Source organism: Chrysoperla carnea, chromosome 4, assembly GCF_905475395.1.
Source record: "Chrysoperla carnea chromosome 4, inChrCarn1.1, whole genome shotgun sequence".
In the NCBI taxonomy this organism is placed as follows: domain Eukaryota; kingdom Metazoa; phylum Arthropoda; class Insecta; order Neuroptera; family Chrysopidae; genus Chrysoperla; species Chrysoperla carnea.
In genome coordinates, this window is record NC_058340.1 from 6,291,739 (window position 1) to 6,311,732 (window position 19,994).

The 19,994-nt window shown below is 28.5% G+C and overlaps 1 protein-coding gene across 1 annotated transcript in view; it reads right to left on the reverse strand.

Moving 5' to 3' along the window:
* Positions 1-11,080, reverse strand: part of LOC123297999 (thyrotropin-releasing hormone receptor) — a gene marked incomplete at its 5' end in the record, with an annotated part of 106,066 nt that extends 94,986 nt beyond the window's left edge. The window contains one exon of the mRNA XM_044879849.1: positions 10,409-11,080. Coding sequence (XP_044735784.1) covers positions 10,409-11,080 — 672 coding nt within the window. The remainder of the gene's footprint in view (positions 1-10,408) is intronic.
* Between the last annotated feature and the right edge of the window lie 8,914 nt (positions 11,081-19,994).

The window sequence follows — 19,994 nt, forward strand, 5'->3', positions numbered from 1 at the left end:
AAAGAGACCGAAAAAGGGACCGTCTTCCCTCTTTGTCTCGCAGCGTATCGAACCGCTATATTAATATTTTGAATTATTGTATAAACACGTTTATGTCTGTGTATTTCATAGAGGTAATATAAGACAGACGAAGACAGCTATACGCGTACTTTTTTTAGGTCTCTCTCTATAACCGTTTGGAGGCCACATTACGGTTGTGTTATTAATTGTATGATTTATACGCATATATTTCTGCATTTTTGAATATAAGTTTTTTTTTAGGCTTCCCTTTTAATGGAAGCCTACATTTTTAGTTTAAATCTTGCAATTATAATTAATTTTGGACATCCTTTATTAAAAGGAATGCTGTATATTAAAAATATGGTGGAAGCGCAAATAAATTTATAATACATGGTAAAAATGGATATGTAACATAATTTCACTGCGTTTCCACCATTTAATATACAACATGTTAAGGGCGTTCCCTTTAAATTGTGTATATGTATACACAATTTACCACCTCTTACGGAGTTAAATTTATTGATTTGAGCTGTTAAAGCTTGCGTTTTTAACATAAAAGTCCTATATTGAAGTGTTTTTAAAGATATGCTTTATTATGTAACAAGGCTAATTTTCTTAACATTCCTATAAAGAAAATTATTACAAGCGGTATTTGTTTTTCCATAAAAAAACATTTAAAGTGATGAAATGAATGGCATTAGTGTGTTATTTCTTCTATAAGTGATTTTTTCTAAATTTTAAGGTATCAATATTTCAAAAACCAAGGTATATTTCGAAAAATTTTACTTTAAATTTTCATCTAACTTTCCCAAGTTCTAACAGTATCCACCATTAAAATTTGAAACAAAATTAAACGTGCAACTATAAAAAATAATATATGTCGATAATGAAGAATGTAATGAATTTTCGGTGACCATATCCCCTTAATGTGTAGTTGAATTAGTGCACAATATTATATAACTTTATATGATGAGTCATCCAATATATGGTTCAAGTAAGTAATTCTTGTTATATCAAGAGTGTTGACATGAATGCTTTAAGATGTAGCAATATCGTTGATACTTCTTACATTCGATAACTAATCAAACAGCACCCGTTCCACCTAAACGATAATTCAATTTAGTTTCTAATATGTGCAACAACACTGTATAGTTTAAGCCAGTGCTTTTAGGATTTAATAACATCAATTCTGTCGACGATGAGTTGACTTTTGATACTTACTTGTAGTCGTGTCATTTTAGCATTTCAAAGAGCATTTTTTTGTACCTCAACTTATAAGGCCAATTTCCCTGGTCAACACAAATTTTGTCACAGAAGCATGACTTTACTTTTTGAAAAGTTTTTGATGTGCTGAATATGAATCTGATTGCAAAATTGCTTCAGCACGTCACGTTATCGAGAAATTCGTCCCTTAACATGAAAAAAACTTGTTTACTTCTTAATTCGAGGTCATATTTCACCAGTGAATATTTTTTCCTCACGAAAACATTTACGTCATCAGAAAATACCATTAATTCGCCCTCAAAAACCATTTTCCAAAATCTTTTTCCAAGAAATAGAATAGGTAATATATAAATATATAAGTATAGAATTAAGTAATTATATATAAATATTTATATTATTAGTAATACAATGTATAGGTATTTTAACTATAATAAATGTCATCTGATTTCTCGAAGAGCATAAAGGATATCAGAATGATTCAAAAAGTATTTTAAAGGAAGAAGGAAGGAAAAGGAAATCTTCCAATTTTTCATATGAAAAAATAATTACATAGTGGCGTTACGGAATTTTGAAAATATTCGATCGTTCATGATAATTCGCCTATTATATGCATTCCGAATAACGTTCAAAATCATTTTCTCCAGAAAGTGGTAATGCCCGCAGTTATTCAAAATTAAAGATTAAACAAATATTTTTTAAAAACTTGATCGTTTTCTGTTGATTTTTCACTCAAGTAAAGGCAGTTACACTTGAAATATTTGATACAAAGTAGAGTAAGTAGTTATGTGGTAGTTTTAATATAAACACACACACTGTGAAATCTGTAAACACTACATGATTTTATTAAAATATACTTGAAAACAGAAAATATTTGTGGTATTATTATAAATCATAATTTTAAGACAACAAAACAATATTTTAATTTTTACTCTTCAAATTAGTAAACACACATTTAGTTTAGAGTACATGTAGTACATGTATTATTTATCATAATTTACATCCATTTTACGAACCATGTTTTTATTTTACATCAATATCTGTCCTAAAATAGAGAAACATGTTTTTCACGAAAGATAAAAATTACAAATTTTTTTTTTATGTAAAGCATTTATTAGTAACGTTTTAACGTGTACAAGTTTCAGAGCTATACGAGTTTTACTTATTACCGCAAAAAATTTACTTTTTCGAGGCCCGAAAATTTCTCTTGCTGCTAAAGTATCATGATAGAAGAAGTCTAGATGAAGGGATTAAGCACAGAAAAGGAAAAGAGGAAAGTTTTTACGGAAAGTGTTTTTTTCGAAGTGTTTTCTTCTATAACAACGAATTTTTTTGTTTTCTGATAGCAATTTTGTCCTCCGTTTTACAGATTAATTGGATTACAAGTAAAAGCAAGTAATCGCACAAATAAGATGTAATCTGCATTTCGGTCAAACTTTTTCAAATTTTGGCAAATGATAGTTTAAGTCATTCTAAAGAAAAGTTTCCATGGTCACAAGTCATGAAAATGACAGGATTTCATGTTATAGCTAAATTAAAGTTGGAAAATGTACTTATTTGTATAATATGCCTATGTGTGTATAGGCAAATACATATACACATATGTATAATAACTACATGCATACGTGTGTTTTTTAATGTAAGGGTGGTGTTTTTTAATTCTTGTTTTTTTGAAGAATTTGTTACGAAATTCAAAAAAGAAGCAGTGTTAAATGTTCAGTGGATCAATAATATGAATTTTTAAAATCAATATTTTCAGCTACATATAATACGTACATGATTTTTGTAAATTAAATTACAATAATTTTTTTTTATATAAATGAGTACATTGTCCAATTTTAATTTAGCGATAACTTCTTTAGCGAAATCCTTGTCATTTTCATGACTTGTGACCATGGGAACTTTTATTCAGAATTAAACTAACATTCCCCAAAATTTATAAAAGTTTGACTGAAATGCAGATTACTTATAATTTGTGCGAGATCCTTTAAAATATTAAAATTTTTCGGGAACGGAACCCTAAACTCGTGCTTGAAACATATCTATAAACACTCTCCATTAAATTACCTTTTCCCTTAGAGCCTTCTCCAAACTGAACGGATTCGGAGGATCATTGCCTATTTTTTAGTTGTTCCGGTTTATCCCTTTTAGGCACTACGATGCCACAGACAGACAGACACACACACATAGCGGTCTAATTTATAACAATCCTGTTTTTGGTTCGGGTATTAAAAATAGTAAGCATTTCATTTGGGTTGATTTTATTCCACATGCTGTGAAACACAGTCGTCTATTTTAAATTTTAATAAATGTGTATGAAAGTCTGTTGTAACAGAATATATAAATTTTAATTTTAGGTGTAAATAATTTTCTACTTTTAAAACATGAACATAAACAACTAAATACAATAATTACAATACATAAAATAAGTATAATGTAAATGTTTTATAATAATTATTATAATACACAACAATAAAACAACAGTAGTTTAGACACAACAGTTCACGTTAGAAAACACCCGCGTACAGCAGAGCTTCAACCCTAAGGCCATATTACTCCCTCATTAAAAGTTTCTTATTATTCGATGTTTTTTTTTATTGTATTGAAATTTTTGTTATTTCATGTTCTTGAAAAGGTATTTGGGGAGGAGAGATGATAGACAAATTTTTAACATTCTAATAGTTGCATCAATGAATGTTTTTATACATTCTTTTCACTTTATCGCGCCTGGTGGTCGCCATATTGAATTTTCATTATTATCATATCTTCAGTAGCACTCACAAGGTTAAGACAAATCGATTGAAGTCAGAATCATGAAAATCTGTCTACGTGTTTGGTCTCTAGTGAGCCATATAGAAACACCAAACATGAATTGTATTTTTCGAAAATCCTTAGAGTCAAGGTCAAATTCGAGGTTTTCATAACATTTTCGTCCTTACTATCCATGCAAAAGTTATTTTTCCGAAAGGTTTATAAAAAAAAAAAATATTTTCCGGGATTCTTAAACTGGGCACTGTATATACTAAGATGAAATTGCTTAATTTTGATATATTAGAAGAGGGAGGGGGTCTCAGATTTTATTCCAAATTAAATAAGCAATATTATCCCAAAAATAAGAACAAAGAAAGCTTCATATAAATTTTTTTATAAATTTATTAAATTTTTATATGAATACCTCCTTTGTTGCGATCAATGTGAAATATGGCAACCTATTCAAAATAACATACAAATATCGCAAAATACCTGGAAATAATTATCATCGAAGAAAAGTTTCAATATTATATTCATAAAGTAAATGGGAATAAGTATTCCAGTCATTTTCACTTATTTTCATATTGTTCATTTTCATAACTTATGAAACTTTATTAAGTGAGATTTACTTAAAAGGAATAATATGTTTTACAAGGAAAAAATTTAACAGGATTGCAATATAATTTATGTAGATGCTTTTTACGGTACAAGTATTACATTTGCAATTTATTTAAATGGAAGAACTGACAATGATGAAGTATAAGTTGATGTTTTCTTCTTTATTCTGTGTATTTCTGTGTATTTTCTCTCATGTGTTTGGTTTGCACTGCGTACGAGTGTTTGAAAAGCTTCAAAAAAAAAAGAATAAAACAAATGAATGTGATGAACTGAGTATTGTATAATATTTTATCTATATATAGGGTGTTTGTTTGATGATTTTATAGAAACTTAAGGATGTATGAGCATGGTAGTGGGGGCACAAATTTAAAAATAGATATTTTCAATTTTGATGATAAATTTATATTATTACTTGACGATATAAGACGAAAAGTAAGAATACAATTTTTCGATATCTGGCTTAATTTTCAAAATATCGAAAATTGAAAATTTTGTTTAATTATTTAGCTTTCGATATTTCGAAAACCAAGACACATATCGAAAAATTTTATTCTTATTTTTTGTCTACATTCATGAAGTTATAACAAAATTCATCATCAAAGTTGAAAAGAAGATAAAAATAATTTCAACCCTTAATCTACCCTGCTCTTACATCCCTTATATGGACGGTGACACTTAGTTTTTTCTTTTCTAATTCATTGCTAATATGTTTACTTTCTATTAAAAAGTTTTTTTTTAATTTGTTTTCATTCATTCCAAATGAAAATTATCAAAAACTTCCAAAATATGTCGTTTTTTGAGATTCCTCCATAAGAGCCAATGTATTTTATATCGATTTTTAATGACTTTTTTCTTAAAAATTTGCACGGTTACCTAAGCTGAAATTTTAACCACATATTCTTTGATTAAAAGACTACCTACAAACAAATTTTGAGCCTTTAAATCAAACATTGTTGTCATGCTCATACATCCTTAACTTGAGCTAATTTGCAACTAATTTTACCATATGAATGAGTCGTAGATTCTCGAGGAACGGTAGTTTTTTAACTATGTTCCTTATCTCACGTTATTGTTCAGATTTGTTTGCTGGTTTAGAGGTAAAACCAAAAAAAGTGCAACAAAAACAAAACGCCCCAGAAACCGACTAATTTCATCTAGATTACCTTGGAAACTAAAACTTTTTAAATCGATTCAGCTTGAAACATGAAAATTGAGAAAATGTAAAAAATTATTATAATTGTGTTACTTTAAACTTTTGTTCTATCTCTAACGGTTTACAAGATGGGTCCTACGGACACAAGATCAAATTGACCTATGTTGCTCATTTACAAACTCGACCTCACTTTTTACGTCTTGAGTACACTGTAAAAATTTCAGCTTGATATGTTTTTTCGTTTTTGAGTTATCGTGCTCACAGACGGACGAGCGGACGGACGTACAACCGGAAATGGACTAATTAGAGGATTTTATGAACACCTTGACCAAAATTTTGTGCGTAGAATCAATATTTTTAAGCGTTACAAACTTGGGACTAAACTTAGTATACCTTGCATATTACATATGTGCATGGTATAAAAATACAATACATTATTGCTATATAAAACATTCGTTATTTGTTATCAAGAAGCTCGGTTCCAATCAATCATCTCAGAAGTATGATGAACTTCTTGATATGAATACTAAATCACTAGTGCGGAAATTACCTGTAGAATTCAAATGTTATAGAAAATAAGAAATGTAAACAAGTAGGCTAAAGCGAAGATTTTGTTTACCCTGTATATATGAAATATATGTCAAGGTATAATAATTTTAGTTCCAAGTTTGTAACACTTAAAAGTATTGATGATACGAACAAAATTTTGGTATAGATATTCATAAAATCACTTAATTAGTCCATTTCTGTTTTAACGAAAAAAAAGGAAAAGGGGATATCAAGCTGACATTTTTAAATGTGCTCAGGGCGTAAAAAGTGAGTTGGAGTTCGTAAATAAGCAACATAGGTCCTTTCCCTTTGGGTATTAGGTGAGTAGGACCCATCTTATAAACCGTTAGAGATAGAACAAAAGTTTAAATGTAAAAAATGTCATAAAAAATAACTTTTGGTTGAAAATTTTTTTCGTAAACATCGCTGTTTACCCGTGCAGGCGAAAATTAAGATAAAAGTTAAGTGTTCATTTTCTCCAAAACTATAAAAGATAGAGTAATAAATAATTAACGTAGCTCCATCTCATTGATGGTACATCCGATATCCTAATGCTTTTAAGAAGACGAATGCTTTACATTGTATAAATAATCAGCAAAATAAGACAAAGAGATCTTATGCGTTTGCTTAATGTTGTAGACAATTAAATGTTTAATCATTATAACTATATAAATTACGGAAGCCTGAATGGCTCACAATCAATTTATAAAAAAGTGGCGCTACACTAGCTTATTTTTTTAAATGTGTACTACCCACAAGTATAAAACCAACTATTAAAAAGCATCTAGTTCACTTTCAACAAGTGCACTTGTGACTTGTGGCATTATGGAAACGAACCTTTTTGAAGATGTCAGCCGGTGATGACTATCCTTTAATTAGACACTATCGAAACTATCTGGAATTATTAATAATTATTTGTCCGGATTTAATAATAATATGATAATGTTTATAATTTGTCTTATGTAGTTAGTTCAAAATTTTCTTTAGTATTATTTAAAAAATATAATGCTTTTATTGTTGATGTTTTTCTTTTGCATCTGCAAATTTCTATTTTCTAACCTTTAAAATTATTATTAAATGTTTATTATGACGTTATAATTAGAAATCTGCACATGATAAAATACCGACATTCATCAAAAAGGTTCTTTACCATAATACCACAAGTCACAAATGCACTTGTTGAAAGTGAACTAGTAATTTTTTTAAAAGTTGGTTTTATACTTGTGAGTATAAAAAATAAGATATAGTGTAGCGCCAATTTCTCATAAATTGATTGTGAGCCATTCAGGCTTCCGTAATAAATACATGCGCATAGAAATTTTGTAGTTAGAAATAATAAATAACAAAGCCTTTAGGGTGCTTTTGATAATTTTATATATTATCATGAACTCGGTATTAATATCAACACAATCAATTTAATTCTAATACAAAACGGTAATAATGAAAATACATACTGTTTATTAATTTAATGCCTCTATATGACTCTTTATGCCTCTCTATTTATCAGTATTGAATCTGAATCTTGCACGTGACAGGATTTCCCAAAATTAAAAATTTACCAATGAAGCTAGTAAATAAAGGTAGTACCAGCGCTAAGGCAAGTTCAGACGTGTGGTTAAAATTGTTTGTACCTTCTTTTGGTGATCTTTGTAACTTTGATGATGAATTTTGTTATAATTTCATGAATGTAAACGAAAAATAAGGATACAATTTTTCGATATCTGCCTTGGTTATCAAAATATCGAAAGCTAAATAATTAAAGAAAATTTTCAATTTTCGATATCTTGAAAATTACTCTAGATATCGAAAAATTTTTTTCTTACTTTTCGTATTATTTTGTCAAGTTATATACAATAATTCACCATCAAAATTGAAAATATATATTTTTTTAAACTTGTACCTCCACTACCGTACTCATACATCCTTAATTAGTCAGGGACAACGGCTTTTTTTTTTCAATAATTAATTAAGGTTTTTAGTTTTATTAAATATGTTTTTGTTTAATTATCACGGACTAGTTTTGGAGAAATCTATGAAAACATATAATCCTTCTACCGTTTTCCTAACATTTTCAGAACTGATTTTGACTTAGTCCTTCTTCATAGAGCATAAATCAAGCCTTTTATCCAACATTTCCCTTTCGCCTGTACATCCTTAAGGATACTTTCAGATTTAAAATCTTCAAAAAATCAATTTTTTATTTTTTACATAAAATAATTCTTTATTATCATAGAAATAAGTACCATCCTAAAAATTCACATATGCTTTTCACGAAAATATGTTTTTCAAGCTTGTACGATGTTTTTCTCGTAGTCTAGGCGACCGAATTATAATGAAAAACTATACAATAAACCTCTTTAAAGTTAGAATACTATTCCTCTTTTTTTGTATACAGAGGTAAATCAATCACAAAAAAAATGGTGTTTTTAAAAATATGTATAGAAGCCATAAATATAATAAAAATTACCTTACTAAAGATTTATTATCAAATTTCGAATCTCGTGATTCAAATCGATTTCAATTTTTTTATTTATTTTTCACTGTGGGTCATCAGTGTTCCAACAGTTCAAATGCCTTTTTTAAAACCGCCCTCTAAAGCGGTGGAAATGAACCAAAAGGGCCATAAAAAATTTGTAAGAACTATAAAATATATAACTACAACAGTACCTAAATGACCAGTACCTAGAAGACCTGGATGACCGGTATAGGCTTTTCTCGATATTTTTTGAGTTAAAAAGACTCAGATTTTATCACTAATATAAGAACTGTTTAAAATGTCTCCACACAAATACCAATTTCGAATGTCCCGGTAATGTACTTTATTTCGTTAACAACGATAAACACCAATAGATGTCAGGAAGAGTCGTATTTTGCAGTTTGTTTCACTTTTTCCTGAAAACACGGAAAAAACGAAATTTTCTAAAAATGAAACCTAGCTAAATCGTTTTTTCGCCCTAAAAAACCTCTGTATATTAATTTTTATGAAAATTGTTGGAGCTGTTTCCGAAATTGCTGATCGTTTAAATTTATAAGATGGACAATAACATCGAAAAGAACTTCATCCAAAATATTTAAAAGGTTTCTTCTGATACTGGTTTATTCAATATCTATTAACTATTTATTAAGAGAGACAAGGTGCTAGAAGGTATGTTACAACATGGACATTGAATTATTGATAACAATAATTAATTGTAAGCATATTGTGTAACATATTAAGCTTATATTGCTCATATTAAGCCTATTCTATATTCTTCTATTTATGTATTATCAAATTACTTCTAATGATGGTATTGCATTATGTATTGTAATATACAGGTATTCAATTACTCAGAAATGAAGAAAGGAATAACAAAACTTTATCAATTTACTAGCCATCAACAGTCACTTAAAACAATTGAAAATAGCAATTTAGTCTTATTTTCTCGTTATCAATTTAATCTTATTAGCACTTGCGTCGTGAGCATTCTGCTTGCGCTCGCTTTAATATATAAACAAGCCGTGGGGTGGGTCTGATGTGACACTTAAGATCCAACTTCCCAGTATAATAAACAAAAAAAGAAAAAACTCGACCGGTTCGAAACGACTCAACCTAACATAACGAAATTCTTTTCGGATCATATTGACTTTAAAGCATTTCGATCGACACATCAACGTTGATATCATGTTTTGTTTGCGCGATATCAATAAGGAAAAAATGAATTTTTTTTTTGGAAAATTTTAATAAAGATTTATTTTCTTTCACTTACTCAAAGGTTATACAGTTTAGATTGCGCTTTTGCGGACTCTGGTTCGAGCATTTTTTAACCAACCCTCCAATAATTTTCGAATTTTTTGACAACATAAAAAAATGAGGGAGGGCTGGGGAAGGTTGGGGGAGGGCTGCTTCATATATAATAAGTTTAGGCTTGATTTTCACATTTTACACAATACATTTTTAAAACTATAAATCAGCCTTCTAAATGCTTAAAAATAAACATTTATTTCATTAAGTATTTAAAAAAAATGTTCTTATAGCATGTCAATCATTCATCTTCCTAATGTTTTTATAAGAGAAAATATAAACATTAAAGAAATAATAAAAAAATATAGAGTAGAAATAAAAAATAAACTACTGACCTGTATTTGATGTAAATTTAAATCAGATCTATTATCATTTGTTGTTAAATAATCACCCAACATCATACGATTTTGAAATCGTTTACGAAACAAAAATAAATTTCTAGCAATCATTGTATTCATCACAACAATCAATATAAATGGACCAATTAATGCAACAATTGTATCAATAATACTAATTGTTTGCATTGTATTAAAATGTTCTTGTATCAAAGCACATTCTCCCGTACCATCTTGTCGTTTAACAATACCAGCTGTAATAAATGTATACGATTGTGATATTAATGCAATTGTTACAATAACACATATTATTAATTTTGCCCGTGAAACAGTACAAATTTGTGGTCGTTGCAATGGATATTGTACAGCAATAAAACGTTCAACCGTAAATGCAACAATTAACCATACACTTAAAACACCACACACGGAACTTACGTATAAAATTAATTGACACCAACCGGCTTGATTATACACTTCTAATATTGCGGCATTACTTAAATATACTAATAATAACATTGTTAAAAAACCAAAATCTGCAACGGCTAATGCAGCTAAATAATAACTGGAACTACGCATCTTTAAATGCGTGGTTAAAAATACAATGCATGATAACATATTACCTAATAAACCAACAAATATTATAAATGGTATATAATAATCATTTAATATATTTAATAAAGTTATTGGACAATTTAATTGAAATTGTAAAAAGGATTCTTCATCGAAATTTTTATTTGTTTTATTATAATAATCATTATTTAACGTTGTATTATAGTCAGGTGCCATTATTATGTGATAATATTTATTTTAAACAAATACAACATTAGTTGGAAAAACACGTTTTGTCAGTGATTTATTTTATATCGAAATTCTTTTTTTTTATTGATAAATGTTTTTCTGTTTTAATAGTTTTGAATTTTTATTAACATGTGTTTTATTTTTAAGTAGTTCAAAGTTTTTGTTTTATTCCTAATAAAATATTTTTAATTTTTTTATAACTAATTTATCTATCAAATATTTTTAACCTTCTTTATTTTATATATAATTTCTTTATTTCTTTTTATATTTTAAATACTAAGATGTCCTGTTTTATTTCTTAAAAACTTAACTATTTTCGAAACACGTTTTCTTTCTTAACTAAACACTTGTTAGTTGAAAAACTTCAATGTCAATTTTCGGTCTTAATTTATACACCGAAATTCTTTTTTTAATGATAATGTAATAGTTTTGAACTATTTATACTTTTTGTTAAACAATTTTCTATTGAAGTAACATGTGTTTTTTAAGTAGTTCAAAGTTTTTGTTTTATTCCTAATAAAATATTTAAAACTAATTTAACTATCAAATATTTTTACTAAACACAAGTTTTTCTTTATTTTATATGCAATTTTTATTTCTTTTTATATTTTAAATACTTAGATGTCCTGTTTTATTTCTTAAAATCTTAATAATTTTTCTTTTCTTAGCTAAACACTTGTTAAAATGTTGTACAAATTTTGTCAAACACTTGTTTTAGTTTTATTTTATCAAAAATTTGTCCTTTTGTAATTTAATTGTATTTGCTTATTATTTTAACTCAGTTTCTTTTCTTTTCCAAAATACTACTAAAAAATTGTTTTAAGCACATTCTACTAAAAAAACTTTCAACAGTTATATTTTGTTCTTTTTGATTTTCTTTCTTAGCTAAACATTTTTTTTAATTTGTTAAAATCTTGTACAAATTTTTTCAAACACTTGTTTCAGTTTTAACTTGTCAAAAACTTGTAACATTAAGTTCAAATCGTTTTGTAATTTAATTCTATTTTCTTAGTATTTCAACTCAGTTTTTCTTCTTTGAAAAGAATAATAAAAATTTTCAATTTTTTATCAGCAATTATATTTTATTCTTTTTGATTTTCATATGAGAAAAAATTTTTAGAATACTTTTTTTATTATTTATTTATCAAACTTTTTTTTTAAGAATTTACTTCAAAGCACATTTTTTTTTTTAAATTTTCGTTCTTATTTAAAAGAATTCACCGTATTGAATTTAAAAATACTGTCACAATTTATATGATCATATGTATACAATATGATGGTTTTAACGCGTCTATTTAGAAAAGATGAAACTATAATATAAATATATGAACGATAATAATAATGATGTTGGTTCGACGCCGATGAACGATTTGCGCTCGTTTATACTCATGCAAGTTGTTTATGTGTTGTGTTAGTGGCTGTGGAAATCATTCTATTGCAGCGTCGGTCTACTAGCGTCGATCTTATCATATATATTTATTGTGAATAGGAAAATGTATAAATTTATATATAAGTTTTAAAATGTGAAAGCAACATGTGAATTATTATTATTTATTATATATATTTTTAATCAATCAAATAAAGCTGTGCAATACGAACACATTTTAAATAAATCAATTTTTGTAAAACGAAAATATCCCGCAAGATTAAATAGGAAAATGGCTTTCTGTGAAACTTTTTCAAACCGACTCCAAAACAAGCGAGGATCCAGCCCTCAATAAAGGTGATGGGCACGGCACAGCAACCGAAAATCGGCCAAATGCCAATCGGAGTATGGAATGTAAAAACTGGACAAATAGGGAATCGGTCTAAATTTTTTTTATCACTTCAGATGAAGAATTCTCACTTCACGAATAGAAAAATCAAGTTGGTTTTTAAAAATCTTTACTAGTATGCAAGACATGAACGTTTAAAATTGCTAATTAAACAAAGAAGAAGATACCCACTAGTGACGTCATACGTGTGTATCGCCATAGAGATTACATATAAAACTTTGTTTTGCTAAAAGGAAATGGGCAACCATTGAATGAAATCTTTGATTACCGATAGCTTCTTCGTTTTTTAATCAATTTTAATTTCACTTTCAAATTTTGTCATGGTGTCAAAAGTCTAGTTTTATATTTTTATGGATAATATGGCCAATTCGACATCAGGATTATCCCCTATTGATAATTTAAAAGTGTGTAAATGTATTCAAATATTTCAATAAACTTAATAATTTTGAGTAGTTAACAAAATGAGGAAAAAATTAAAAATGCGAATTTTGTCATGAAAATCGGTACATGGGTATAAAAAAAAATTATAAGCAACTTTTTCCAATATTTTTTTTCGATATCTCTAACCATCTCTAACGCTAGGCAAAATATTAAAAACCGACCCTCGATTTGTCAATTTCTAGTAGACTGAGTTTAAAGTTCTAATTTCGGTTAAGTATCTTCAAAAATGTTAGTCGTCAACCTGTATGACTGTGGAAAATTTCAAATCAATATTCCTATAAATAACGAAAATATGAGGGTGTCTTCTTAAATGCGAGACACTGTGTTATTAATAATAATAGGCACATGAGTTTCTAATAAACGTGTCATAAACACCTGTTAACCTTAGAGCTTCCCATATACAACAACATTAATCAATGGAAGCGAAGATAATTATGTAATATATAGATATCAGTCAGAAAGGTTTATTGTACTTAGAGATGCAAAAATATCAATGTTTCAACACATAAATAATTTGTCAAAAACATCAATGTTTTTTCATCCATATAAAATAGAAATACTTCACACTCATTCACTTTATTTGTACCTATACATATACAATATTATTAGCGAAAGATACGTTCTTAAGCTATGTTCATCGAATCACGGAACACCCTGTAAAACAGGATCTTTTATAAATTGACATATACTTGAAATTCGAAAAATAATTTTTATCAATAAAAATGCTTCAAGCAAAAATGTTGGATTTATAGGCGCACATCTTACGCAAACATTAAACTTGACTCAGGTTTTCTAGATCAATGAAAAGCTTTCTGTATTCCATACCTAGTAATAAATAGATTAACACTTTAATTTAAAAAGTTGTTAATTATTAAAAAAGTAACTCTTTTTGTTCGAAACATTTTTCCGCAAACCGTGCAGTTTTGGCAAAAACGGGCGAAAAAGTTTTACAACAAATTTGTTTTTTCGTATGTCTTCTACGGAATCTAGACACTCTTCGAAAAAAATTTTCCAATAAAAGTGGTTTATTTTTCTATAAACACGATTTCAAATTGAATGAAGAAACGCGCAAAAAGCTACGATTTGCAGTTTCCTATAGGGTTTACAAAAAAATGTTGTAAACCAAAACTGTTTACCTTTTTATAAAGAACAACTTTCTAACTTAATGTGTAGAGGGGAGGTTTTAATTGAACCGGAATTGAACTCGTATGTGATAAGATGTGTTTCTTTTGATTAAACTTGTTTTTCGAGTTTCACGCATACGTCAAGTTAAAAAAGTCGCCAAAGTACGCCATCTAGTACCGATTTTTGAAACGTTACTCACGAATTTATCTTGGTACTCAAATTTTTTATTTAGAATATATACGCTTTGACTTATAACAATTGGATTATAACTGACATAAAATCTTACCAATTGAAACTTACGAAAGTAGCGAGTAACGTAACGATACGATTGTAACGGGTAATGATTATTTTAGTAACGAATACCTCCGGTTACTTTTACAGCACTAAAAACTATTTTACCTTCAAAATAAGTTGTGCACATCACAAATAATAAATTATGCTTGTTAGTTGTTACCAAAGTGGCATAAATACCATCGACAATTGTTACAATTATGCAATAGTAAACATTGAATACCACATTTGTGGTTGATTAATAATCTTGTACGCCATATACTACATAATATACGTGTTATATACAATCTAAGGGATATGGAAGAAAGTTGCCTAGGTCGTCTCACTGCAATATTGAACTATCTCATATAGTTATTAAAAATTTGGAACCCATTTTAGAAATACAAACTCCAATAGCTGATAGACTTAAATTTTGTAATTACCGAAATTTATTTCGTAAAAAATAGTCTTGGACTATTTTAAATTGAGCTATTATAATAATATTTTTCACCTATTAATTTTTATTGTCAAAATCAGACGATAAAATACTCGAATATCATTGACCTAACATTAATCACTTGATAGAAGCTGATTGGCCGACGTCACTAGTTGTTATATACTTAGAAAATTATAAATTGTGTAATCACCAAATCACCAGTGTGAAAAACGTCACCAAATTAGCGACGAGTAACATACACTGTAAGAATAATTACGAATAGCTAAAGCATACTGATGAAGACTACATAACAATCGAAATACCTATTTATATAATACAAAAAATAACTAAAAATCTAGCTAGGAAATTGGGGGCAAAATCGAAATTTATGCTACTCGTCGCCAATTTAGTGAGTATTTCTTTCTAGGCAACATGCGTATTTATAATACAAAAAATTGACTCAGGCATTGGGAAATTTTCATGGACATGTTTTTTCTACGACATATTTATAATTACAAAAACCTGAACTGAGTTTTCAGGTCAAAGCCAAAGTCTTTGTGATTTGACAAAAACACAAAACTTAGATTCATTATCTAGCTTAGTTCTCGATAAATTTTATCGAGGAAATTAAAATGAATTGAATTGAATTTCGCAAACTTCTTTCTTTCAAAAAATATAGACTTAAGTTAAAAGTAAGACCGAACTTGACAATCTACCTGTAGGTAATACCTAAATAGTTTCTTATCAGATTATATTTCACGTGTCGAATAAGTTCTATATTTAGAACCGAACTCCTTGTGAGTTTACATTTCATTTCCATTTCCATTATACATTTTAAATGCCATTAAATATGTAGAAATCACCATACTTGCAATAAATTGAAATAACTATACTAATATCGAAAATGATTATATTAACAGATGATTCTAAAGTTTGCTTATTATTAGTGTTCCTTTTATAGTATATGTAGTTTTGAAATGAACTGGTGTAAAAGTATTATTAAATGTTTATTATGACGTTATAATTAGAAATCTTCACATGACAAAATACCGGCATCTTCAAAAGGGTTCATTTCCATAAAACCACAAGTCACAAGTACACTTGTTGAAAGTAAACTAGTGACTTTTTAAAAGTTGGTTTTATACTTGCGGGTAGTACACATGTATGGTATGTTTCGTAATATTCACCAGTATACTGGCCAGTGCTGATGACGTCATAAACCGACGCCATATTGGTGAATCATTCCGAAATATACTGGGCAGTAATCAACAATATATATTCTTATTGTATTCGTGACTTACGAGTAAGTCTTTTTCAGACGTCATTATTCATTCTTAATGAACAATAAATAAATTTCTTGCACTAACTCTCGGTGAACATATGTACACTGTCATGTCCGTTTTACCAGTACAATATGGCGTAGTATACCAGTACAATATGGTGTCGATTTCTGACGTCATGATCACGGGCTAGTACTGTTAGTACGGGCTACTGGTGAATATTACGGAACACATACCAAAAAAAATAAGCTAGTATAGCGCCACTTTCTCATAAATGGATAGTGAGCCATCCAGGCTTCCATTGCGAAACTATCAAACAAGTATGTACATATTATTTGTCAACTATATTTTGAATCATCTATTTGTTACATAATTATCTATGAATACCATTTAGTATATGTCTATGGAGTGGAGAACACAATAATAAATTAGATTATAAAATCTTAAGCCATTTCATTTACATTACTTCGTATGTCCTATTCAATTATTCACTTCGAAATAAATAATATTATATCCATTAGTATAGGCAAACATTTAAATGAAAATTATATTACTTATGTCTATACATTACTACCTACAATGTAGTAAATGAAAAAAGGTTTCTACCTTGGAGTTTTGTATTCCGAAGCTCATGTTTATGAGACCCGGCGCAATATGTTTAAAAGTGTATGCAACAAAATCATATTAACGGGTGCTGAATAGGCCCGTGCGCAAGAATTATGCAAGGGAGGGGTTTAAACTTTTGTTCGCCATGTTAGGTCATTAAGATTGTTGTCTTGCTATGGGCATATCGATTCTAAATTTGTGTATACTTATCAATACATAGTATAAAACAAAGTCGCTTTCTCTGTCCTTATGTCCCTATGTCCCTATGTCCCTTTGTATGCTTAAATCTTTGAAACTACGCAACCGCAAATTTTGATGCGGTTTTTTTTAATAGATAGAGTGATTCAAGAGGAAGGTTTTTATGTATAATACATCCATATTATAGTAGAGTAAGAGGTTGAAATAGGGGTTGAAAGGGATATGCTTCAAAAACTAAGAAAGTTGTGCATAGATTAAGCTCAAATATTGACACGATATACAACCAGCTTCAAAGATCTATTGTTTTTATCTACTTTTAACCTTCGGAGGGTAGAAAGGTGTAGCGAGAAAGTGGGAAGGAATTATCGAATATTTACAAATATACCTAAGTGGGGTATCAAATAAAAGAGCAGGACGTGTACATTACATGTTGAAATGTGGAGGGAGGGGTGCAAGTGGGGATGTTGCCCAGCAAAGCGGGTAGTTCACAGCTAGTTAGGAATATAATAATACATTAGTTAAAAAAGTTTGAAGTCGATTGACCGTCTCTAACTCGAGTTAAATACAATTAAAGTTCGGATAATAAACATGGAGAGCATAGGAAAGGTTGCGTTTTGTTGTCCTTTAAACAACAAAAAGACAAGTTTTTGCGTTTTTGATTGGTTAGTTACAAAATGAACTATTAGCCGTAATAGATTAAAATGATTCACCCTGTATAACGTAGATAGAAGTATATATATATATTTTTAAATATTTTTTACTTTTTTATGCATGTATTTAATCGTTAAATAAAAATTTTTTTTTATATTATTTATTGTTAATTAATTAATTATTTAATGATAAAGTTTTATAAATTAAGTTGATGATATTATTTTCATATACATATTAACAAGCAGTGGTGAATATGTCGTTTGAGGCTAGACTTATAACATAAACTAGTTCTTTGAAAACATTATTACATAAAACATGATTCGAAGTTACTCGTACCAAAATCAAACATGAGTTGATTAATAACATTAGTTTTAATCTTATTGAAATAATATTTAGTAGAAAAGACTTTAGAATTTCAATTTCGAAATCGTTACATTTTCGCTTGGATGGAATGAGGTAGGTTAAGTAACCCAATACAGTACTTACCTATAATTGTTGAAAGCCAAACATATTATATATACAGGATGTTTTTTTCAGTTGGCATATGCTTGAAACTCGATAAATAAATTTAATCGAGAAAAATTCTTTTAACAAAAAGTGTTAGTTTCAAAGGAAGACATCTTATAACTCGCATCGAATTCGATATAAGTTTTCAGCTTCAATTAAAACCTCACTCTGATTCATAAGTGAAAAATCTTAGATGAACGCTTTAAATTAGAAAGTTGTTCTTTATAAAATTTGAACAAAAATGGTCTTCTCTCTCTTTATTTACATTTTGTTTGATATCATTTTTACGAACTATTTTAGTTGAAAAATTTCAATTTTTGTATTCATTGGTCCCTTAAAACTTTCCACTGCTTTACTTTACGATTTTGCTTATGAATCGAGCAATTTTAACAGAAATAATGGAATCGTAGAACACAGTCATACCTTTTGAATACTCGAAATAGAGATAGTTCTTAATTCGGAATGCGAAATTTTATGCATATTCTGCATTAAGAACTATCCCATTCAAAAGCGTAGGCGGTAGATCGAATTTTGCTGTTACATATATTCCTAATAAAATCGCTAAGTCCATAAAAAGATACAATCAGTTAAAATTTCAAATTGATCGAATAACTTTTTCGTTATCATGCTACAAAAATTATAGACGTCCCAATACTAAACGGGCCAATTTTTTATTTTCATTTTCGGTGCGAAAACGATAACTATCCACCAAATTATTTATAAATATATATATATATATATATATATATATATATATATTATTTTATGGCACCGGTATTTAAGTACTACGCCACTTGATTAGGTTATAAAATGAAAAACGCCCCCTTTAAAACAAATTAAATATACAAATTTTATTGATTCAAATTACCGTTTGATAATAATAATAGCATCATAGTTATCGCTTATAGTTTTTAAGTTACTCAACAAATGCAAACTGAGAGATTTTTATACCATATATATGAAATATATCAAGGTATGCTCAGTTTAGTTCCAAGTTTGTAACGCTTAAAAATATTGATACTATGAACAAAATTTTGGTATAGGTGTTCATAAAATCACTTAATTAGTCCATTTCCGGTTGTCTGCCTGTCGTCTGTCTATCCGTCTTTCATCACAATTACTCAAAAACGAAAAGAGATTTCGAGCTGAAATTTTTATAGCGTGCTAAGGAGGTAAAAAGTGAGGTCGAGTTCGTAAATGAGCAAAATAGGTCAATTGGGATCTTGTAAACCGTTAGAGATAGAACAAAAGTGTAAATGTAAGAAAATGTGCCTTATAAAACTAATAAAATAAACAACTTTTGTTTGAACATTTTTTCGTAAACATCACTGTTTACCCGTGAGAGCGCGAATTATGCGCAAATTGTATAGTATGTACTATATGGGAATATCAGTTATATATGTGGGACATGTATGTATGTGTAATGTGACAATGTAATCAACACTGTCAATACATGGTATTTCAACAATTAACTCAGTCAATTGTTTGTTTTCACTTAT